We start from the raw sequence: 22,933 nt of genomic DNA, 5'->3' as shown, positions 1-22,933 counted from the left end.
AAAGGACTCAAAACTGGACACACATGAAGGTTGGAAAACCCTAAGACACACAAGACACCCAATAGACCTGAGCCAGCCACACGCTGGGCTATGCTTACAGCCACAAAATCAGCTCGATCCTGACCATAGGCTGAGCTCTGGCTGTGCTGGTTACAGGCTGAGCCACACTGGCAAAATAGTGTGCTGGATCCTTTAAGAAATATTTAGGTCTTGGCATAATAACATATTCCTATAATTCCAGTACATGAGAGGCTAAGGCAGGAGGATCATAAGTTCTAGACCAGCCTGGATTACACAGATCCAGTTAAAATTTTTAAAAGGTCTGTTATAACTAGATTCCAGGTAAATTATAATAAACATGTTTTTAATATATTGCTGGACTTATAAGAACGTATATATCTCAAAAGTTCCACTACCCCCCTAAATTGAACATTACAAAACCCCAAACCAAAGAACCAGTTAGATGGCTCAGGGGGTTAAGGCACTTGCTACTAACTTTGACAACCTGAGTTCCTTCCTTCCTTGAGACCTCCAACTCTTAAAAGTTGTCCTTTGATTTACACACACACATTATGCATACATGTGTACACACACACACACACACACACACACACACACACACACACAAGCACACACCTTTAATCCCAGCACTCAGGAGGAGGAGCCAGGCAGATCTTTCAGTTCAAGGCCAGTTTAGCCAGGGCTACACAGAGAAACCCTGTCTTGAAAATAACAATAATAACAACACAAACAGTAAGAAGCAACCAGGATATTGAAGGAACAGATAGAAAAGTGAGTTTCCTGAACACAGAAACGGACAGACATGCTGAGGTCTGGGGGTAAAAAGAGTGAGTACTCTGTATCAAAGGCCATGAAGCTAGTGCCCTTAGAAGGGGCCTAGGCTAACTGTTTTCTTTGTTTCTGGCAGAAACTATCCTAAAGTTAGCGCCTGCCTTAGGTTTCTATTGCTGTGATAAAACATCATGACCAGAAGCAAGGGTTTATTTCATCTTAAAATACGCAGGATACACTCCATCAGTGAATGAAATCAGGACAGGAAATCAAGGCAGGAACCTGGAGGCAGGAACTGAAGCAGAGGCCACAGAAGAAAAATACTGTTTACTGGACCCATCCTCATGGCTTGCTCAAACTGCTTTCTTAAACAACTCAGAACCACAAGGCTAGGGCGGCACCATTCAAGGTGATTTTGAACCTTCTATATCAATTTTTTTGTTTTGTTTTGTTTTTTTGAGACAGGGTTTCTCTATGTAGTTTTGGAGCCTGTCGTGGAACTAGCTCTGTAGACCAGGCTGACCTCAAACTCACAGAGATCTGTTGCCTCTGTCTCCTGAGTGCTGGGATTGAAGGCATGCACCACCACCACCTGGTTACATCAATTATCAATCAAGAAAACGTCCCACAATCTTGCCCACAGGCCAATCTGGTAGCCTTTTCTCAATTGAGATTCACTCTTCTCAAAAGACTCTCGCTTTTATGAAACTGACAAAAAAAAAAACAAACAAACAAAAAAAAAACCACCCAAACCTAACCAGGGCAGCTCCTGGCAATCATCACAGATATGGGTTGGCGTTGTAAATTACCAGGGCTGAGGGACTTGGAGTGTTCATTCAGTGGTAGAAGTGGCAGAATTCCTGTTTAAAATACTGAAGGTTTAAAACCTGGTGGGGTGGCACACACCTTTAATCCCAGCACCTGGGAGACAGATCCTTGAGTTCAAGGCCAGCCTGGTCTACACATAAAATTAAAAATAATAAATCTGTGGGCCGAAGCCAGCCACGCCACCCAGGCACTCTAGGAAGCACAAAGGCAACACTGCTACCCTGAGCCCAGCTGGGCACTCTTTGAGAAGTGAGTAGTTGGAGTGATGGGAGAGAGAGAAGCAAGTGTGTGGTGGAGAAATGAGCACTTTGTGCTCTATGAAGTGAGGAGAGACTGGAGACTCCAAGGTGGTTGCTGTTCCTGCTCCTTGGGAAAGGTGAACGACACCGCCCACCAGTTGAGCCGGTAACCAACACAAGTGCTAGCGGGCTTCTGCCTCCTTCCTTTGAGAAAACTGACCACCGTACAAATGGCTGTGCTTCCCAGAGCTGTGTCCTAGCAGGAGAGCAGAACCCACAGAATGGAGACCTGCTGCAGGGCTGGACAGGTCCTGTTGTATTTCCGTCTCATGGCTGGCCTATCTGCTAATTCCTCTAGCTGGTTGTGGTAGCGGTTCAACCGTGAGACTGGACAGCTCTATGTTGAACTACAGTTTTACCGTCCTAGAGACCCTGCCCACAGCCCAAGCCACTGTGACGCGCAAGTGTGAGGCAGAGAGATGGGAAAGAGAAGAATGGTTTGGGTTTGAGTACTATGAAGAAGACGCAAAGGTGAAGAGAAACAGCCTGAGGTGAGTAGCCTGCGAAACCACCTGAGACCACAGTGAGCCCCGGTTCATTCTGCCACTGAGGGCCATGTCTGTGTCCCTGGTCTGGACCGCTGCCTGGGACCATGTTAATATCCAAAAGCTGCACAGAGTTGGCCTTGCCCCTCACTGGCAGCAGCACCAGGGAGAGTGGGTCCTGCACCTCACCTTGGCAGCGCAGTAAAGTTGATCCTGTTGTCTGGAGGGGGCACAGGTAAACCAGCCCTGAGGGGGTGAGAGGGGCGAGCTGGCTCCATGGTCACCTCATCTGTCATGTCGTAGCATGGGAAAAGGAAAGATGCCTTTCACCCCTCCCTCCGCCCTCCCCTCTGCCCCTGTCACCTGCAGCATGGAGCAGGAAAGCTGACTTTGCCCCTCATCAATTGCAGCGCTCAGGAGGGAGGGTGGCCCCTTCAACTCGCCGGGGCAGTCCAACAGAGCTGGCCTTGGTGGTATGGTGTGGGTGAGTAGGCCAGCCCAAGGTTTGAGAGCAAGAGAACTAGCCCTGCCCCTTGCTGCCTGAAGCATCGGGTGAGCTAGCTGAGGCAGTGGTGGTGGGGATGAGGGGGAGCTGGCCATCTGCTACCCAGGCTCAGTCCCAGGGCTGTGAGTTGGCCCACCCCAACATCCACCCCTTCTGTGAACAGCTAGAGCATGTGAAGAAGTTAGTCCTGCAGAGCCAAAGCTGCAGGGTCTCCATGACACAGGGTAACAACAGGATGTCCAAGAGGAGTCTCAGCGAGGGCCCAGTACTAATAGTGTAGCAGAAGTCAGAGGCCATAAACTAGACCAGTGACTCATTGCAGTGAAGACTTGCAAGCAAAGATGTATGAACTAAAGGGCACACTGTGTGACTCACTGTGACACACTGCAGCTCCCATGACGAGTTGTTTTTTTTTTTTCTTTTAAATTTTATTTTATTGGAGGTGGGGAGGTTGCAAGGGCAGGAGGTGTAGATACGGAAGGGATGGGGAAATGAATGGGAACTGAGAGCGTGATGTGAAATCCACAAGAAATCAATAAAAAGTTAAAAAATAATAATAGTAAATCTTAGCTGAGAAGTGGTGGCACACGCCTTTAATTTCAGCACTCGGGAGTCAGAGGCAGGTGGATCTCTGTGAGTTTGAGGCCAGCCTGGTCTACATATCTAGTTCCAGAAGAGCCAGAGTCACACAAAGAAATCTTGTCTAGAAAAGAAAAGAAAAAAAACTTATTAGCTGGGTGTGGTAGTGCATGCCTTTATTTTCAGCACTCAGGAGGCAGAAGCACCACGGATCTCTGAGTTCGAGGTCAGCCCGGTCTACAGAGTGAGTTCCAGGATGTCAGGCCTACACAGAAAAACCCTGTCTAAAAAAACCAACCAAAAAAAAATTTAAAAACATGTTTAGAGCTGAGGATATAGCTCAGTGGTAGAGTGCTTGCCTAACATGTATAAGGTTTGGAATTCCTTCTTAGGGTTACTGAAAAATTAAATAAGATATTATAGTTCTAGTGTGTAGGAGGACCTGAAAGGAGGAGGAAGAAGAGGAGGAGGAAGAAGGAGAGCAGAAGGAGGAAGAAGAGGAGATAGGACACAGGGAGGAGGAGTGGAAGAAGGATGGTAATTTACCATATGGAGGAACTTGTTAGTAAAGCTGTAGCGTGCCAAATGCAAAGATAAATCTTAAAAATTTTCACATTGTAGCCAGGCGGTGGTGGCTCACACCGTCAATCCCAGCTCTCAGGAGGCAGAGGCAGGCGGATCTCTGTGAGTTCGAGGCCAGCCTGATCTACAGAGCAAGTTCCAGGACAGCCTCCAAAGCTACAGAGAAACCCTGTCTCGAAAAACAAAACAAAAAAATTCTCACATTGTAAACTGAGCTCTTTCCCTGCTGCCTGTCTCAGAAGAAAGAACCCTGGTCAGAGGCTGAGCCCCAGTTCTGGGTACACACTGATACCTGATTCGGAATACAAACTGAGTACTAGGGGCTGCAGAGATGGCCCAGCAGCTAAGAGCACTGTCTGGTCTTCCAAAGGACCCATGTTCAATTCTCAGTACCACTGAAATTCACACCTGTCTGTAACTCCAGTTCCAGGGCTTGGGACACCCTTACACAGATATACGTGGAGTCAAAACCAATGAACATAAAATAAATAATATATTAAAAAACAAACACGCCGGGCGGTGGTGGTGCACGCCTTTAATCCCAGCACTCGGGAGGCAGAGGCAGGCGGATCTCTGAGTTTGAGGCCAGCCTGGTCTACAAGAGCTAGTTCCAGGACAGGCTCTAGAAACTACAGGGAAACCCTGTCTCGAAAAACCAACCAAACAAACAAACAAACACACTATAAACAGAGTGCTGACACTGGACTTACTGAGCCACTAATCCTGGTCACAGACTAAGTGTGGACAAAACCTGACCTAGTAAATGTTTGACTATAGACACAATTGAGCCTTGGTCCTGGGCCATGGGCCGACCTTGAGACTCAAGATGACTCCTGAGTCTCAAGATGAGTCATGAAGTCTGGTCGCACTGGAGATTCTAGGACTAGCCTGGTTTTGGGAGACATAGATATCCGCAAAGCTGGCTGCTGACCACAGTTAGGAGTGGAATGCATTGGCTTGGTGAGGGAGCAGAGCCCCTGGCACCTTCTCGGAGGACCACCTCCCTCCTCTGAGAGAGAAGCACCAACCCAGTCTAAGGGACCCGGTTGCCATCTCCTGGCGACTTCGAGTACTGCGCTCAGAGCCCAGAGGCGGCCGCTCCACTTGCCCGTTCACTTTCTGGAAGTCAAGTGGAGGCTCTCAACACAGAGACGTCTCTGAGGCATCAGACCCAGGCACAAAGCTGTTTCTCTCCGTCAGGGCGGCCGCCCGCCAGCTCCTCTTCGCTGCGTCTCTGTGGGCGGCGCGGTTCGGGGGCCCTCGCCGGGGTAGGCAGGACAAGGCGTAGTCGCCGGACCAAGAGGGAGCGGGCGGCGGAGGCGAGCACCAGGAGAGGCGGCAGGGAGAGGAATCCGAACACAATGAGCGCAGCAGAGCCGCGATCGGAGAGCAGCGCTCGGCACCGTGGACCCGGGGCTGGATGAACCTGCGGACAGTGGAGGCGTGGGGTCGGACCGGGATGCACCAGGATGGTGCAGTCGTGAGGAAGGACCAGGTCCGAGGTCTGGAGGGGAGGACCAAGAGGAGCCTAGAGATTGCAGCAGAGTCCAGAGAGACAAGGGGCGGGGCCTGGAGAGCGGAGTGGGGCCTTGGAAGACAGAAATTGCCAGAATACAATCAAGACAGTTGGCCTGAGTTGTGGTTGCAGTGTTGAAGTCTTTTGGGGGGAGATCTGGAACCCAGACTATAAATGGCCTAGGTAGGGCTGAAGGAAAGGCTCCAAGAACTTCCCTGGCTCTCCCAACCCAGCTTTTCTGTCCCCATCAGGGCTCTTTCCCATGGCCCTTACCTGTATGGACAGCTAGTATTGACCTCCAGCTTTAATGTCACCAGAACGACATTTCTCTCCCACACCGGAAGCCACAGAAAGGAATATAGGGACCGACTATATATAGATCAAGCTCCACAGGTGGGGAAGCCCAGACCAGGTCAAGAGGGTTTGGGGAAGAGTGGAGAGGCACTGAGTACAGGTGAAATTTGACAATTTATTTTCCTATCTCCACTTCAGCCTCACAGACCGGGCCCTGGTGCCTACTGGTACAAAGCTAAGAGGCCTGAGACAGGCAAGACAACTGTTCCCTGAGTAACAAACAAAAGCTTTTCTTTGTCTGCAGCTGGTAGGGGTGTTGGCAGAAGAGGAGGTTACAGAAGAGGACACATGTATCTCCGCATACAAAGGGGCAGGGCTGGAAGGGGGTAGATTCACCTTCGATCCCAGGGACTTGAACCTCTACAGGACTCCCACCCCCCAGGGACTAGCCAATGCTCACCCTTGAGTGGCACAGGAATCCCAGGTAGACAATGGCAGCAGCTGGCAGCAACACCAGCAGGAAGACTGTCCCGGGTAGCAGCAGATGGCACAGGAACCCAACCAGAGCCCGGCCGGGCAGCAGCAGGGTCCTGAGGCCTTCGGTGGTCAGGATGGGCCACCCTGGGCATACCAGAACTGGGATACGGTAGTCAGTAGGCCTTCTTCGGGGCAGCATGGGCGCTGTGTCTGAAGAGCCTCCTTCATCCTCTTCTGTCTCCCTCTCCTGCTGCTCACTCATGTCCTGGCCGTGGACCTTGAAGGATGCTTTCCCTAAGATCACAGCAGTAGGAGGTAGGACTAGCTCCCACCGCCAAGCCCAGACTAGCGATCCTTTCCCCTCCCCCGGTTCAGTTCACATCTAGATCCTAGACACCAGATAGTGGACTGTTGTCCTGTTTAGTCTAGCACCGGATATCAGTCTCCAGGGCTACACCCCTGTCCCAGTTTCCCCCACTACCTTGTTGGGCCTCTTTGCCTGGCAAATGAAGGCAGCTCCCGTGTGCTCTGGTTAGGTCTTACACAGCTATCCCTATCTGAGCACTGTGGCCCTCCTTCCTTACAGCCCGCCCTTCCCCAGCTTCCAGTTCTCCCAAACAATGGCTCCATTTCACAGATCCTGGCTATGACAAATGTCCTATCAATAGCTGCCATCTAGGGACAAACCGTTAACTCATGTTCTAGCCCTAGTCCCCGCAATTCCCTTTTTCTAACAAGTAGACTCCTCTTTGGTGTCAGTATAAGATGAAAACACCATAGGGTCGGAGAGGTGGTTCAACGGTTAAGAGCACTGGCTGCTTTTCCAGAAGACCTGGGTTCAATTCCCAGCACCCATATGGCAGCTCACAGCTGTCTGTAACTCCAGGGCATCCAGCCTCACACAGACATGCATGCAGGCAAAACAACAATGCACATAAAATAAAAACAAATATTAAAAAAAAAGCTGAAGCCACCAGGTGACTCCATGCTGTGGAGTGGTTCAGAGGATGCTTACTGTAGTACCTGGAGATAGCAGTTACCCAATGACCAGCCACTCCAGTTACTCTGCACTGAATCCAGCCCATCATGGGGGTATACAACAGGCTTTTCAGATGATGAGAACATGTGATCCACTGAAAGTTCCAGCCATTAACCCCCAACATTGCTAAAATGCCTTCACACTAGAAGTACAAAGTGGACAGCATTTAAGCCCTATTTACATAAGCTGTTGACCCTTAATGAGCTAATGTTTCCCCTTCTGTGCCATTTCTTCCCATGGATTTCCTTGGAATATCTTCCGACCCTGGACAGCTTTCCAGGTGGCATTTGAGATGCTTCAGCTTTCACTGGCATGCCTGGCACAGCTAGATGTGACCGTGGCTGTTTGCGTATTTGGGTAGTGAATCTAGAGTAAAGAGTATCGAAAGGTGCCGATAGCTCAGAGGTTCAGGATGCATATTGTCCTTGTAGAACGACCTATGTTCAGTTCCCAGCACCTACTTCACGCAGCTCACAACCATTTATAACTCCAGTTCTGTGAGGCTCTGATGCCTCTGATTTCCTACCCACATATTCATATGTCTATATGCACACTTGCACACACATACACACTCACAAGCATACAGCTGAAATAAGAAAAATAAAAATATTTTTAAAAAGTGTTGCAGGGGGGAGGGGAGGGAAGGGGGAGAAGGAGAGGAGGAAAGGGGGAGGAGAAGGGGAAGGAGGGGGGAGGAGGAGGGGAGGAGATGGAAATTTTTTAAATATAAAAAAATAAACCATGAGAAAAAAAAAGTGTTGCAGGGGCTGGAGAGTTGGCTCATTGGTTAAGTGCACTTGCTGCTCTTGCAGAGGACCAAGGTTCCATTCTCAGCATCCACATGTTGGCTCATAAGCTTCTGTAACTACTGTTCCATAAGGCCTGGTGCCTTCTTCTGACTTCCATAGGCACCAGGCATGCATATACTACACATACATACATTGCGGCAAAATGTTCATACCCATAAAGTAAAATAAACACATCCAAAAAATTTTAAGTGTTGTAAATTATCTCCTTACTGTGCCCACACTCTTGTAATTTAAAAAAAAATTTGTTCACTGGGTGGTGGTGGCACATGCCTTTAATCCCAGCACTCAGGAGGCAGAGGCAGGTGGATCTCTGTGAGTTCAAGGCTAGCGTGGTCTACAAGAGCTAGTTCCAGGACTTGCTCCAAAGCTACAAAGACATATATATATATGTCTTCACCTCACTGCATAGCCCTTGCCAGCTAGCCTAGAACTCAATATGTGGACCAGGATGGCCTTGAACTCATACAGATATACCTGCCTCTGCCTCCTGAGTGCTGAGATTAAAAATAGTTAGGCATAATGGCCTACACCTTTAAATCCAGCACTCGAGAAGCAGAGGCAGGTGGATCCCTAAGTCTGAGGCCAGCTTGGTCTACAAAGCAAGTTCTAGGGCAGCCAGGGATATACAGAGAAACCCTGTATTGAAAACAACAACCAAAAAGTATGCATCATCATGTCTGACTGATATTTTATTTTAAATGTCTTAATGACTTATTTATTTGATATGTGTATTTTGGCCTCATGGATGCCTGGTGCTCACAGAAGAGGGTGTCAGATCCCCTGGAACTGGAATTACGAATGGGTTGTGAGCCACCATGTAGGGGCTGGGAATCTTTTTTTTTTTTTTTTTGTTTTTTTGTTTTTTGTTTTTCGAGACAGGGTTTCCCTGTAGTTTCTAGAGCCTGTCCTGGAGCTAGCTCTTGTAGACCAGGCTGGCCTCGAACTCAGAGATCCGCCTGCCTCTGCCTCCCGAGTGCTGGGATTAAAGGCGTGCGCCACCACCGCCCGGCAAGGGGCTGGGAATCTTATAGAGGAGCTGGTCCTCTATAAGAGCAGCAAGTGTTTGTTCTTAAGTGCTGAGCCATCTCTCTAGCTCCTGATATTTTTTTGATTATGTGCATGTGTCTATATATGGGTATGTCCACATGAGTGCAGGTGTCCTCAGAGGCGCTTGGGAGACAGAAGCAGGTGGATCTTTATGATATACATAATGAGTTCTAGACTAGCTAAGGCTATGTAGTAAGATACATACTGGGACCCTGCCCTCTCTGTCCCAGGCCCAGAGTGAAAGGCCCACATGGAAGCCTTGTTCCTTCAAGGCCTCCTTTGTACCTCTAGACATAAGTCCTTAGCATCCCCTGTCCCAGAAATATCCTTGCTAGCTGACATTTCTTCCCTCTCATGGCCTGCACTAGCCTGTCTTAACCGGTTCTCCAGGAGCTTCCAACCCTACTGTTCAGATGTCAGTGGTGAACCTTTCTCTCTTTCTGAGAACCTTATTGGGAAGAAGGATAGAACCTTACAGGGTCCACTCCCCAACCCTGTCTGAAGCTAGGAGGAGAGGTGGTTCCAGCCCCAGGTTGGGGTGGGGGCAGGTTGATCGCAGGGTGCCGGGGGTGGGGGTGGGGCAAGTCAGAACATATCAAAGTTTGTGTTACTTGGAGGAAGGTAGGAAGGAGGTGCTGCCATCCAAGGCATGTTCCTGCTTGTCTTTCCCAACCTGTCCTGGCTTTTGTTCCTGGGAGTGTGGCCAAGAGCTTTAGTAGCCTGCTAGGGGACAAGAGTGCTCAGGCAGAGGCTGCTCCCTGGCAGGCAGAGACTCCCTTCAAATTACTAAGTAAACAGTGTCAGGTAACCTCAGCATGGCCCATAAGGAAGCAACAGATCTTTACCCACTCCTGACTTCAATCTAGCCTCCCAGGAGTAAGCACCCACCTCTCAGCCTGCAAGAAAAAAAAAAAAAAAAAAAAAAAAAAAAAAAAAAAAAAAAAAACTTCTGAGGAAGGTCACCAGATTGAAGCTAGCTTCGAAATAGAATAGGGAAAACCCTCAGGCTCCTGTGCCAGTTCCCTCTGGAGGTAACTGGGAGCCAAGGCCCTTCAGAAGGCTAAGAGGTATCTGAGTCCCTCTAGTTGGGTGGTGACATGGGACAGGTAGAGTGAACCAGCAGGAGGCCTCAGGGTGGATGCTCGTCCCAGATGGATTCCAACAGGCTGCAGCAAGAACTGCAGTGGATGGAGCTGATTTGGGAGGCAGCTCCAGCAGACAAGACAGAGAAACCTCTTACCTCCCAAGCCTGGAGTACTCTGTTCCAGGCAGTATGGCGGGGTGCTCCCAGCCTGGTGATACAGCTGCTGAGGCAAGGTGCCAGTGTGGAGGAGAGGTAAGCCGCATGACTAGCTCCAGACTTTCTCCGACTGGGGCTGACCGGGTAGGAAGCACCCTCACGTATTTCACACCCCACAGGGATCACGCAGGTCGGACTCCGCTCCATCTGGCTGTGATGCGAGGCCACGTGCCTCTTGTACGCCTGCTGTTGCAGCGTGGGTCCCTGGCAGGCGCAGTTGATCACACAGGGCGCACACCGTTGCACGAGGCTGCTTGGCACGGACACTCAAAGGTGGCGGAACTATTGCTGCAGCGTGGGGCCTCAGCGGTGGCATGCTCTCAAACGGGCCTCACACCCCTACATTGGGCAGCTGCGCTGGGCCGCACGCTACTGGTTACAAGCCTTCTGGCCGCACCAGATTCAGACCCTGCTGTGAAAGACTTAAGAGGTTGGACCGCCACACACTGGGCAGCGGCGTGTGGGCAACTGCCTATACTAGAGCTGTTGACTGTTGGAGGCAGCATAGACCTGGACAGCGCCCTGCTGGTGTCAGCGGTAGCCGGAAGTGCATCAACCTTGAGGCTTCTCCTGGCACTGGGGGCAAAGGTGGATGCCCTGGACAGCACGGGAGTCACCGCGCTTGGCCTGGCAGCTGGCCTAGGCCACCACCAAGTAGGTCCAGCCTTCACCTGCAATGACTGTGCCGGAAGCCCAAGGGCTTGGTTCTCTACACTTACTCCCATAAGCTCTGAGGGAGGAGAGGAACAAGGCAGGGTGGAGGGGTTGGGAGGTGAACAGGTTCCCAGTTGGACCCTCCTTATAAAACTTCCCTACTGAATGGTACCTGGGGAGGTCTCCCACACCTGCCAATCCCACTTTGTTCTGGTGGCCCATAGCAATGAATTGGGTGAATATTTAAGTTTTTCTGAAACAGCAACTTGCTTTGTTGCCTTAGCTGGCCTGAAGCTTTTTATGTAGACCGACTTGATCTTGCACTCACATAGATCCTCCAGCCTCTGGCTCCTGGATGCTGGGATTAGTGTGGGCCACCATGCCTGGCAACAATCATTTATTTTAGTATTTGGCTCAAGCTCAAGCGCAGTGGGGCCCAGGGAGCACCAGGGGTAACAGCCTTTGCACAGTGTTGAATTTGATCCAAGAATTTGAGGCTGCCTCAGATTTCATCCCATTTATTCCTAAAAGAAAAAGGAGGCTGTAGGGATTTTGGCCAGGCAAACACCAGGCCCTCTGAACCAGGGTAATGGGCTCTTTCTCTCTTCTTCCTTTCCTTTTCCAGGGTGTGGAGGTTCTGTTGGACCATGGGGCAGACCCATGCATCAGCGACAGGAACAACTGCTCTGCACTCCACAGGGCTGCTGCTGGCGGACACCTACCTGTTATACAGCTGCTGGTGGCCAAGGGCATTGAGGTGGATTCTCAGGACTCGCTGGGTCTCACTCCCCTGCACTATGCTGCCCGGAAAGGCCACATAGAAGTTGTCAGCCATCTCCTGGACAGGGGTGCACAGGTCAACGCTGCCGGTTGGCTCCGCAAGACCCCTCTGCACCTTGCTGTGGAGTGTGGCCACAGAACAACCACAGATCTTTTGCTAAGCCGAGGAGCCAACTCTACTTTGAGGACACAGTGGGGTGAAATGGCCCAGACCCTATAGGGTGCCTGCCCCAGTCACTGCCTGATTTCCTTTACTAAACAAACTTCTTAAAAACTACAGAAAGATGAGCAATTAGAGCTGTACTTCTAACAAAATTAAGAGTTTAGGGATATGGAGGATATCTTTTGGTTGAGATTTGTTCACAGGGCACGGCGGTGGTGGCGCGTGTGCCTTTAATCCCAGCACTTGGGAGGCAGAGGCAGGTAGGTCTCTGGGACTTTGGGGCCAGCCTGGTCTACAGGAGCTAGTTCCAGGACAGGCTCCAAAACTACAGAGAAACCCGGTCTCAAAAAACAAAACGAAACAAAAAGATATCCCTGGTTAACAACTACATAAAAAAGAACAACATTGGTCAACATTTTGCCATGTAAATCTCTTATTTGTTCAAAATGGCCACACTTGCAGTTTCCGGATCATGTAAAATATGCTCAAAGTGTACCTTCGTGCTGGACTCAAACAGGATTTACAGATCACAGTATATGTGAAGTGTTATAGATCAAAATCTACATAAGCTGCAAAGAATTTATGCTCAAGGGCGGTGTTTCTGTTTGTGTTAGCCAGAAATCACCATTAAAGGGGTGGGGGTTTTTTTTCCTTATGATTCTATGAATATCTGGAGTAAATTCATGGTTGTTGTTGGTGGTGGTGGTGGAACTAACCCTGCTGCTTCACTAGGAGTCACAACCCCTGTCCCTGAGCTTTCTTGGGTGAGGCCAAGACTTTTTGACCAAAACATGACAAGAAAAATCCTGAATCCTCCTTCTCAGTAGAGGCCACCTGTCTGGTCATGGAGAAAAACATGAGAATTGTTGGAGAAAGAAGACGCTGATCTCTGTCCTCAGGAGTATAGCTTCTCAGCTCCAGCCTCCTCTACATGAGGGTCGAGTTGGCAACAGATTTAATTAAAACCTCATGGTTTCTCTTTTGTCTGTCTGCCACGGCGGCTCCCCCTTACCTGCACTGTATGCAGGGGATGTTCTGATTGTATTAGCCCTTTATACTAGTTTCTTTCCTCATATCTGTGATAAGATGCTTGAAAGAAGAGACGTTTGGCTCATAGTTTTAGAACACACACTCCAGTTTATGGATGTATGTTCCATGAGGCTTTGCCCATCTGCTGTAAACACCTTTCTGATATTTCCACCAATGATTTTAGAAACGTGTTTTGATTTGTGACTTTCTTTGTTCTGTCATGAGAAGAGTTTCAAGAAGCTGGGCATGGTGATACACACTTTATTTTTATTGAGACAGGGTGTCTCTGGGTAGCCCTGGCTCTTCTGGGACCAGGCTGACCCTTAACTCACAGAGATCTGGCTGCATCTGCCTCCCAGGTGCTGGGAATAAAGGCATTTAACACAACACTTATCTAAGTTTTTGTTCATTGCTTCAGTTTTCACTGTTTTCAGACAGAGTTTTATTTGATGGTCCAGGCTGGTAGAAACCCATTACAAACCTCCTGTCTTGGACTCCTGAGCACTAGAGCTACAGGTGTAAACCACTGTGTTCAGCTCAGAAAACTCTTAAGTAGAACGCCAACTAAAAGTGGATGGGATGTAGCATTGCCTGAGGGACCAGCTTTGAGCAGTGCAGGGCTCAAAGGGAATCCATAGAGTCGGCACATTAGACTTTTCTATCTGAGGGGACAGGGAAAAAAACACTCTGTATTGATCATTTCCTTGTTGATTCTTCTGTGTTCTTCTGGTCTTCATTTCCCTGGTGATTTCCTTCTCTCATTCTTGATGTTTTTCTTCTAATCTATTTTAACTCTCTCTTTATTCTTTCTCTTACATCTTATAACCCCAGCAAAATCTTTCAGGCAGTATAAAAATTACAATGTGGTTACATTCTGTTTTCCAAGTGAATGATTACAATGAATACAAGGAAAAAAACCCGCACGTTTTCTGTATCCCTTACATAATTAAACATTTTACATATTACAGGTGAAAAGCAAATTATCCCAAGGACCCATGTACATTCATAGCCAAGCAACTTGTTATGGATTAACAGTATGTAAGCAAGCAAGATATTCTATTGCTAGCAGACTGTGTTTATGGTTACAAAGAAAGGGCCAATCACTTTCTTTCTTACTTATCTTGAAAGGTACTCTTATTAGGAATCTTAAAAGGAATCACAAATCTAAACTTCCATATGAAAAAGAATCACTCAGCTCTACTTTAAATCTTTAGGGTACATATCCACTCAACAACAGCTTCTTTTACCAGGAGATTGAGGGCAGGAATGGGTACAGTAATTAATCACTACCTTTGATCATTAACCAGCCCTAGCAAGAAAGGCAGGTCAGCTAATAATAATTGGGCTGCTTTGTTCTTGTTCCCTGACCGTAACAAGTTCCTCATTCAACTCTGGGTCTTTCTAAACTCTAGATTTTCTTCTTCTGAAAAAAAAAAAAATCTTGCCAAATTACTTTCCCTTTGTGTGTTCCTTTCTGCAACACTTGAAATTGTTTTCTCCCACTGACTTCCATATGCCTCCCCCCAACAAAAATAAATAAATTTTTTTGTTTGTTTTTGTTGTTTTAGGTTTTTTTTTTTTGTTTTTTTTTTTTTTTTTTGAGGCTTGGTTTTCCTGCTTCTGCAATCTCGAGTGCCCGGGACACCACCACACGCAGCTAGTTGTCGGTTTTTTGAGTCACACTGATCTTGTCTCACGACTGAAAAGAACGAGAAGCAAGGACGAGAAGCAAGGACTGTCGAAGGGCAAGCAAGCAACGTTTATTCCGAAATAGAGAAGCCGGTCCCAGTAGCAGTGTGGGGGGTCTCGAAAATGCGATGCCTTAATTTGAATATGCATGTGGAATTTTGATTGGTTGATGGGATCAGGTGAAAGGGTGCATGTTCAAGTCTCTGAAAAGTTCCAAGAGGTCAGGGAATCCAGAACTAAAAGGAACAACAAGATGGCAGCCAACTTCCCGTTAAGTCAGAGCTTTATGTAAAGCTCAACGCTGCTGCCCTTATAGCCCGGCCTTCATCTCCCTATAGCATGGTTTTTTTTTTTTTTTTTTCCCTACCACACCCGGCTCTGGGAGCCCTCCATTTCCTGGAACATGGCTTTCTATACCCACAGGAGGTTAGCTTTCATCCTATAGGCACATCAACTTCAGAACAGTGGATACCTTTGCTCATCTGGGCCCGCGACTCAAACTAGCTGCCATACCGGGGTATAGTGGCTCAGGCCTTTAACCCCAGCACTCGGGAAGCCAGGCAGATGGAGCTCTGAGAGCTCGAGGTGAGCATGGTCTCCAAAGCGAGCTCCAGGACAAACTGTTACACAGAGAAATCCTGCCTCGAAAAAACAAAAAATAAAACACAAATAAACAAAACTAGACAGCTGCTTTTAGAATGAGGCTGCCTTCATTTAATGTCTGTCACTCATTTAGGGACAACTAACTGATGCCCACACAGGAGCAGGCCACCGAAGGTTCTTTCGTTTCTGGAAATATGATTTCCGTCCGCAACTGCCCTTCCCGTCCTCCCCAGCTCCGCCGCCTTGGTCCTTCCAGGCCATGACATCAGCTCCCGGCATCCGGTCCGTTCTGCTGCTCCCCCTGCTTGCGGACCGTCACGCACAACGGAACTCAGGGAGCGAGCCTAGAGGCGTCCCGGAAGACTGTGCGCGCGCACACCCGGCCGGGCCGGCCTCTCTGCCCGTTGACCCGGAAACGCTTATGGCAGCCGCTCGGATCGCGGGAGCCCAGAATGGTGTTCCTCACAACGCGGCTCTGGCTGCGGAACCGCCTCACAGACCGGTTCTGGCGGGTCCAGGAGGTGCTGAAGCATGCTCGGGTGAGTGCGCGTGCCGGGATCCCCGGGGGCGCGGGCAAGGCGGTGCGCTACCATCCGGACACCCTTTTTCTTCGCCCAGCATTTTAGGGGAAGGAAGAACCGCTGCTACCGGCTGGCGGTCAGAGCGGTGACCAGAGCCTTCGTGAAGAGCACGCAGGCCCGCAGACTGAAGAAGCGGAACCTGAGGACCGTAAGCACCGCCCCTGGGGGCCCCATCCCGACCCCCGAGCTTGTCCTTCATCTCCCCGAGAGCTAGGCTCTCCTCCACACCCCACTTCGGGAGCTTGGCCTTCAGTCCCTTGGCGTTCCCCTCACCTTGCACAGAAGCTGTGTGAAGGACGAAAGGACCGGCATTGGCACAAGACAGCCCTAGACCAAGTTCTCAGTACAAAGGAGATTGATTTGCCCCATTGGAACAAAAGGCGTGGGAAAAGAGACAAAGACGGGAGCTAGAGGACCGGGAGAAGGGCGAGGGATGCTTATCCCGTAGGGACAAAGGGCTGCCATGGATAGAGAAGAAACAGGCTTGCCCCACAGGGAAATAACAGTTTATAAAGGTGAAAAGGATGGAATGTTTAATTTTATTTGGACAGGCTAATAAGGGTAGCCACAGGGGGCTTTTGCTGGACTTCAATACTTGGATAGCTGGACCTTGGTAGTCAGCCTCAGGAGGAGGAAGTGGCCAAATAAAGGCTAGCTTTAGGAATGTAGTCTAACAATTTTTAGCAAGGAAGAGGGACTAACAAGGCCTGCCGGGGCCATATTTGTTATGTTCGGACCTACTAGCGTCCCTTCAAAGGGTATTGTTTTGCATTTTGAGAGTTGTACTTGGAGCCTAGCTCGCAGCTCTTACAAGTACCTATGAGTAAGTCAGCAGGGCCATATGATAGATTGTTTCTGACCTTGAGCGTCAGAAAGTGCTCCCTAAGGCTGGAGAGATGGCTGCAGGTCTTCTGTATCATCCGAGTTCTGTTCACAGCACTCACACGAGGCAGCTCACAACTGCCCATACTTCTAACTGCAGGGGATCTGACTCCTGGTCTCCATGGGCATCCATTTTTCACACATGACATACCCATATTTATACAAATAAAAAAAAAATTAAAGGACCCCCCCCAACCTGAATGTGGGTACATCATGATGTCTGTGTTCACAGTCTGGGTAATGTTGATTTGGGTTCCTGTTCTCAAATGCACCAGCCTTTGGAGTAGGATGGTATTGCCCCAGGACCTGGTGATTTGTGCTGCAGGGTTGTGAAAATATGGGAGTGTTCATTTATACGAAAAGTGAGCGTTTGCTGCCAGTGTGGAAGGTCACCCTGGGATTCTGATGCAGGTTCAAACTTGAGAATTTTAGGAACTACTGTACCTTTGTGTGAAAAAAAAAATGATTAAAAGATTGCTCTCACCCTGCAAAACAAACAAACAACAACCCACTGATATTTAATGTGTAAGAACAGAGGCACATACCAGTTATGCTGAAGAAACCTAACATTGCGGTCTCCAGGCCAGGGTCTCTTTGATTCAAGCTTCTAGATTCTTGTGTCTTTCCAGATATTAAGGGGTTTGCCTGTGCCAGATCCTTCAAGGATTCTCTCCCCGTTCCATAGAGTTCGCTATGTTCCTCTGTCTGCACAGAATCTCAATCTTTGTCTTATTGGTACATGCACATAGTTTGCACTGATCGACTTCCTTGCTTGTCTTTTTTGATGGGGAGAGGCAGTGCTTGGGATTGAATGACCAGGGCCGTGAGCATGCTAGGCACGGGTTCTCTCTGTGTGCATGTACTCATGCACATGCATGGATGTGGAGGTTAGGGGGTAACAGTTCTAGCCTTCCCCCTTGTTGAGGCAGGATCTGCCTTGCTGATTGTGCTATACCCTGTACTCTAAGATAGCCGGCCTGTGGATTTAGGCTTAACCGTAGGAGTGCTAGGATAGATGGATGCTACAACATCCAGCCTTTCTTCTTCTTCTTCTTCTTTTTTTTTTAATTTTATGTGCATTGGTATTTTGCCTGCATGCATGTCTGTGTGAGGGTGTTGGATCCCCTGGAGGTAGACCTACAGGCAGTTGTAAGTCGCTGTGTGGGTGCTGGGAACTTAACCTAGGTCCTCTGGAAGAACAGCCATTGCTCTTAACCACTGAGCCATCTCTCCAGCCCCACATCCAGCTTTTTTACTTGAGTTCTAGGGATTGAGCTCAGGTCATCAGGACTGGACAGTAATTTGAGCCATCGCTGTAGCCTATAGATGAGCTGTGTCCCCAGCCAGTTTCATGTGCATGTGTGTTGTGTAAAGGTCAGTCTCAAGTGTCGTTCCTCAGAGGCCATCCACCTGGGTTTTGTTTTGTTTTGATATAGGTCTCTAACTGGGGTCTGAACATGGTATTATAAAACACTAACTTCCCAGACCGGACTTGAACTCATTCTATGGCCCAGCTTTGCAATCACATGTCAGGTCTCCTGAGAGCTAGGGTTATAGGCCTGCATTATCAGGTCTGGCCTTGCCTGTCTGCCTGTCTTTTTATTGGTTTTTGTTTGTTTTGTTTTTGAGATAGAATCTTGCCCTATAGCCCTACCTACCCTGAAACTCACTGTATAGACCAGGTTGGCCTCAAGCTTGAAGTTGTTCCTCCTGGCTTTGCCAGAAATTTCAGGCATACAGTATCATCCTAGCTTGCTTGTCATTTTTAAAGGAAATTATTGCTTTACTTTTTTTTTCAAGACAAGATTTTTCTGTGTAACCCTGGCCGTCCTGGAACTTGCATGCCTGTACCTCTGCCTCCTGACTGCTGGAGTTCAAGGCTTGGACCACCACCACCACCATTTTTTTTTCTTTTGGTAATGTTTTGTTTTTTTGAGACAGGGTACCACTGTGTAGCTCTGGATGTCTTAGAGATCAATCAATATCAAACATTTATTTTTTTAAATTAATTTTTATTGAGCTCTATGTTTCTCTCTGTTCCCCTCCCTGCCTCTCCCTTCCCCTTCAACTCTCTCCCAAGGTCCCTATGCTCCCAATTTACTCAGGAGATCTTGTCTTTTTCTACTTCCCATGTAGATTAGATCCATGTATGTCTCTCATAGAGTCCTCATTATTGTCTAGGTTCTCTGGGATTTTGATTTGTAGGCTGGTTTTCTTTGCTTTAGGTTTAAAAACCACTTATGAGTGAGTACATAGGATATTTGTCTTCCTGGGTCTGGGTTACCTCACTCAGTATGATGTTTTCTTGATCTATTTGCCTGCAGATTTCAAGATCTTATTTTTTTCTGCTGTGTAGTACTCCATTGTGTAAATGTACCACATTTTCCTTATTCATTCTTCGGTCAAGGGGCATTTAGGTTGTTTCCAAGTTCTGGCTATGAACAAACAAAGCTGCTATGAACATAGTTGAGCACGTGTCTTTGTGGCACGATTGAGCATCCTTTGAATATATACCCAAAAGTGGTATTACTGGGTCTTGAGGAAGGTTGTTTCCTAATTTTCTGAGAAATCACCACACTGATATCCAAAGGGGCTGTACCAGCTTGCATTCCCACCAGCAATGCAGAAGTGTTCCCTTTTCCTCACAACCTCTCCAGCATAAGTTGTCATCAGTGTTTTTGATCTTGGCCATTCTTACAGGTGTAAGATGGAATCTCAGAGTTGTTTTGATTTGCATTTCTCTGATGGCTAAGGATGTTGAGCATTTCCTTAAATGTCTTTCAGCCATTTTAGATTCTTCTGTTGAGAGTTCTGTTTAGGTCTGTATTCCATTTTTTAAGTTGGATTATTTGTACTTTTGATGACCAATTTCTTGTTTTTTGTATATTTTAGAGATCAGACCTCTGTCTGATGTGGGGTTAGTGAAGATCTTTTCCCATTTTATAGGCTGTCGTTTTGTCTTGTTGGCTGCGTCCTTTGATTTACAGCTTTTCAGTTTCAGGAGGTCCCATTTATTGTTTCTCTCAGTGTCTGTGCTACTGGGGTTATATTTAGGAAGTGGTTCCCTGTGCCAGTGTGTTCTAGTGTACTTCCCACTTTCTCTTCTATGAGGTTCAGTGTGGCTGGCTTTATGTTGAGGTCTTTGATCCATTTTCAAACATCTATTTTAATTCCAGCTCTGGATTAATCGAATTTCAGCTGCCTCCCAGGAACATGGCTTACAGTACCCAGCATTCATGGTCAACTTAATTAAGGTAAGTTGAGAGCCTTATTGAGGTTGAGCATTTAAAGGAATCAGCCCATCAGATGTCCGTGGGTAGACATGAGTGTTGTTAGGCCTGCACCCTGAACTATCTGTTGTCTCTCTGGAATTCTGGAAACCTACCTGCTTTTCCCTTGCCTTGCTGATATTTTAGCACATTGTAAATAGAGCATGGCATACAGTTGACTGGGGATATTCAATCATACTGTGAATCCTGAATTTGCGTTTGCATTAATTAAAAGAAAAATAACCTTGGGTCAGGAGGAAGAGCCAGCAGCTAGTTGACAGAAAGTAATCAGAAAGTCAGAGGGGGTCTGGAAGTGGCAGGGAGGGACTTTGAGTGTGGCAGTGCTTTTTGGTTTGGAGGAGCAAAGATGCTGAGATGCTGGAAGGCCAGCCAGTTGCTTCTCAACCCCTCTGAGCTAGCAGGTTTTTACCCTAACCTCTGACTCCTGAGTTTTATTGATAAATAGAACGATAGAGATTTGGTGAAAAACTACATTTGGTGGTGGCAGCAGGAAGTGGATCCAGTGGACATAAAAGTCCCACCAGGCTGCTGCCTGATAAGTGGCCCAGTAACTGTGCAGCCACAATTACTGGCTGAAACAGCAGCAGATTCAGGAACAGCCGTTGTGCTGATGAAAAAAAAAACATTTTGGTCCCCATTGTGGGGTGCCAAGTGTAACAAGTCTTTCTTTGGACCACCAGCTCCTAAATAGTGACACGGGTACTTTTTTTCTGATTATGAAAACTTGACCTTAGCTTAGTTTTATTCCCAGCTATCTCTTTAAAACTTAAATTAGTCTGTTTATATTAATCTACATTCTGCCACAGGGCTAGTTACCTCTCATCCATACGGTACATCCTGCTTCTTCCATGTCTCTTCCCAGAGTTCCTTCTCTGCCTGGAAGTCCCGCCTAGTCTCTCCTGCCTAACTTTTAACCATTCAGCTCTTTATTAAATCAATCAGAAGGTGCCTTAGGCAAACAAGGAAGGACAGAGACACATTCTCACACAGTGTGATCAAATATCCTGCAGCAGTTGCCAGTTTGGATGTTTCTGTATGAAAGAAAAAAAGATAGTAAACTAATTTTAACTTTTGAGTTTGAGTTTTGTTTTGTTTTTTAATTTGATGTACAGAAGTTATTTTGCCTGCATGTATGTCTGTGTACTGCATCTGTGCCTGGTGTCCTTCAATGCCAGTAAACTCACCTGCTTCTGCCGGCCCTGTAGTCTTTAATGAGCTTATATATCTCTGAATTACAGTAAAGGATTAGCCCAGGCCAGAAGTCTTAGTGCACAAGTGACCTCTGACCCTAATTATGGGTCCTGGGCTTCAGCTGGCTCTTCTTTGACACAGCTTCTACAAGACCCTTCCTTGTCCCTACCCACATTTATCCTACAGTGTCCTGCTATATTTTACAGGCACGATGTTCTTGCTCTGCCTATCCCACAGTTCCCAACTGTTCCACACCAGTAGAGTGGTGCTAGCTACTCTAGACTCACTAGCGGTCTTGTGGCTGCATCCTCCTGTCTGTTCCCATGTGGGATCTCCTGTATTCTACTGAAATGATTTCTGTTGTCTTTTGTTGTTTTTTGATAGGGTCTCACTATATAGTCTTTGGCTAGCCTGGAATGCACAGAGATCTGCCTGCCTCTGCCTCCACAGTGCTGGAATTAAAGGCGTGCACCACCATACCTAGCTTTCTCAAATGGTTTCTGATGCTTACTACAGGCTGTGGTTCTTTGTCTTCCCAGTGCCAGGTGGAGCTCAACAGGAAGGTACTTGTGGACCTGGCCATCTATGAACCAAAGACTTTTAAATCTTTGGCAGCTTTGGCTAAGAGGAGACAGCAGGAAGGATTTGCTGCAGCTCTGGGGGATGGAAAGGAGCCAGAGGGCATTTTTTCCAGAGTGGTACAGTACCACTGAAGACTGCAGTGCTGTGGAAATGGTTATAAGATAGGAGCAAAAGGACTGTCTAGTCACCAGTCAGTCTGATTTGTATTTATTTACATTTTAGCAACAGGCCTGAGAGAAAAGTTTTTTACTCAGTGATATATTCCCCAAACTATCATGTAAAGATTGTATAAATAAAGCCTTTGCAGTGTTCAGCTTGTGAGTTATTTTCTGGCATCAGACAAACACACCTTTAGATGCATAAGGCCTCTGAAGTACCCATGTATTTGTCATTGACTGCCTGTTACGGGAGAGGCTGTTACTTGGGAATAGTAGGATTCAGCTTTGCATGTTACTTTCCCTATAATTAGGGGCTCTATACCAGGTTTCTGAAATGACCCTGTTTTCTGGTCTTCCTAAAGTACCCTAGTCTGTAAACTTACTGTAAGCAGGATTGATATTAACTTCTTTTGGTTTTTTGCTTATATATATGGCATGTGCCCAGTGGTTCAGCTGTTGAGCCACACAGGGTTTCTCTGTAGCTTTGGGGCCTGTCCTGGGAACTAGCTCTTGTAGACCAGGCTGGCCTCGAACTCACAGAGATCCGCCTGCTTCTGCCTCCCGAGTACTGGGATTAAAGGCGTGCACCACCACCCGGCTTTCCGTCTCTTTCCATGTTCCCAATTGGAATATTGGAATATAATTGTCCTAATATCAGGAATGTGATGCTCTTGGTCTCAACCTAAAAGGGCGGGTCAGCTTTAAAGGGGGCTTCCAAACTTCTGTCCTCCTGCTAGGTGTTTTTACGAGACTGCTCTGTAAGGTTCAGGATTACATTC

General features: G+C 47.6%; 3 protein-coding genes across 3 annotated transcripts; 2 read left to right on the top strand and 1 right to left on the bottom strand.

Moving 5' to 3' along the window:
* Window positions 1-4,715: 4,715 nt before the first annotated feature.
* Window positions 4,716-10,620, bottom strand: Tmem88b (transmembrane protein 88B). Its single transcript, XM_038334443.1, has 3 exons — window positions 10,493-10,620; window positions 6,341-6,651; window positions 4,716-5,496 (listed from the first exon to the last, which is right to left on the bottom strand). Exons 2-3 carry the CDS (start codon window positions 6,617-6,619, stop codon window positions 5,236-5,238), a joined length of 540 nt encoding a protein of 179 aa, XP_038190371.1. The 5' UTR covers window positions 6,620-6,651; window positions 10,493-10,620; the 3' UTR covers window positions 4,716-5,235.
* On the top strand, window positions 10,404-12,975 carry Ankrd65 (ankyrin repeat domain 65). Its single transcript, XM_038334445.1, has 3 exons — window positions 10,404-10,588; window positions 10,672-11,206; window positions 11,832-12,975. Exons 1-3 carry the CDS (start codon window positions 10,404-10,406, stop codon window positions 12,204-12,206), a joined length of 1,095 nt encoding a protein of 364 aa, XP_038190373.1. The 3' UTR covers window positions 12,207-12,975.
* A 2,893-nt stretch (window positions 12,976-15,868) lies between these two features.
* On the top strand, window positions 15,869-22,309 carry Mrpl20 (mitochondrial ribosomal protein L20). Its single transcript, XM_038332591.1, has 4 exons — window positions 15,869-16,009; window positions 16,089-16,199; window positions 20,110-20,187; window positions 21,954-22,309. Exons 1-4 carry the CDS (start codon window positions 15,923-15,925, stop codon window positions 22,125-22,127), a joined length of 450 nt encoding a protein of 149 aa, XP_038188519.1. The 5' UTR covers window positions 15,869-15,922; the 3' UTR covers window positions 22,128-22,309.
* Window positions 22,310-22,933: the final 624 nt, after the last annotated feature.

This window comes from Arvicola amphibius, chromosome 6 (assembly GCF_903992535.2).
Source record: "Arvicola amphibius chromosome 6, mArvAmp1.2, whole genome shotgun sequence".
Classification (NCBI taxonomy): Eukaryota; Metazoa; Chordata; class Mammalia; order Rodentia; family Cricetidae; genus Arvicola; species Arvicola amphibius.
The sequence above is the reverse complement of the archived record's forward strand: the minus strand, read 5'-3'. Positions and strand labels throughout refer to the sequence as shown.

Excerpts from the sequence above, each read along its gene's own strand:
- Tmem88b (XM_038334443.1), bottom strand. The coding sequence starts at position 6,619 with ATGAGTGAGCAGCAGGAGAGGGAGACAGAAGAGGATGAAGGAGGCTCT. Across the intron at positions 5,497-6,340 it reads GATTCCTGTGCCACTCAAGG|GTTCATCCAGCCCCGGGTCC; the intron begins GTGAGCATTGGC and ends CACTGTCCGCAG.
- Ankrd65 (XM_038334445.1), top strand. The coding sequence starts at position 10,404 with ATGGATTCCAACAGGCTGCAGCAAGAACTGCAGTGGATGGAGCTGATT. Across the intron at positions 10,589-10,671 it reads GGTGCCAGTGTGGAGGAGAG|GGATCACGCAGGTCGGACTC; the intron begins GTAAGCCGCATG and ends CACACCCCACAG. Across the intron at positions 11,207-11,831 it reads CTGGCCTAGGCCACCACCAA|GGTGTGGAGGTTCTGTTGGA; the intron begins GTAGGTCCAGCC and ends TTCCTTTTCCAG.
- Mrpl20 (XM_038332591.1), top strand. The coding sequence starts at position 15,923 with ATGGTGTTCCTCACAACGCGGCTCTGGCTGCGGAACCGCCTCACAGAC. Across the intron at positions 16,010-16,088 it reads AGGTGCTGAAGCATGCTCGG|CATTTTAGGGGAAGGAAGAA; the intron begins GTGAGTGCGCGT and ends TTCTTCGCCCAG. Across the intron at positions 16,200-20,109 it reads AGAAGCGGAACCTGAGGACC|CTCTGGATTAATCGAATTTC; the intron begins GTAAGCACCGCC and ends TTTTAATTCCAG.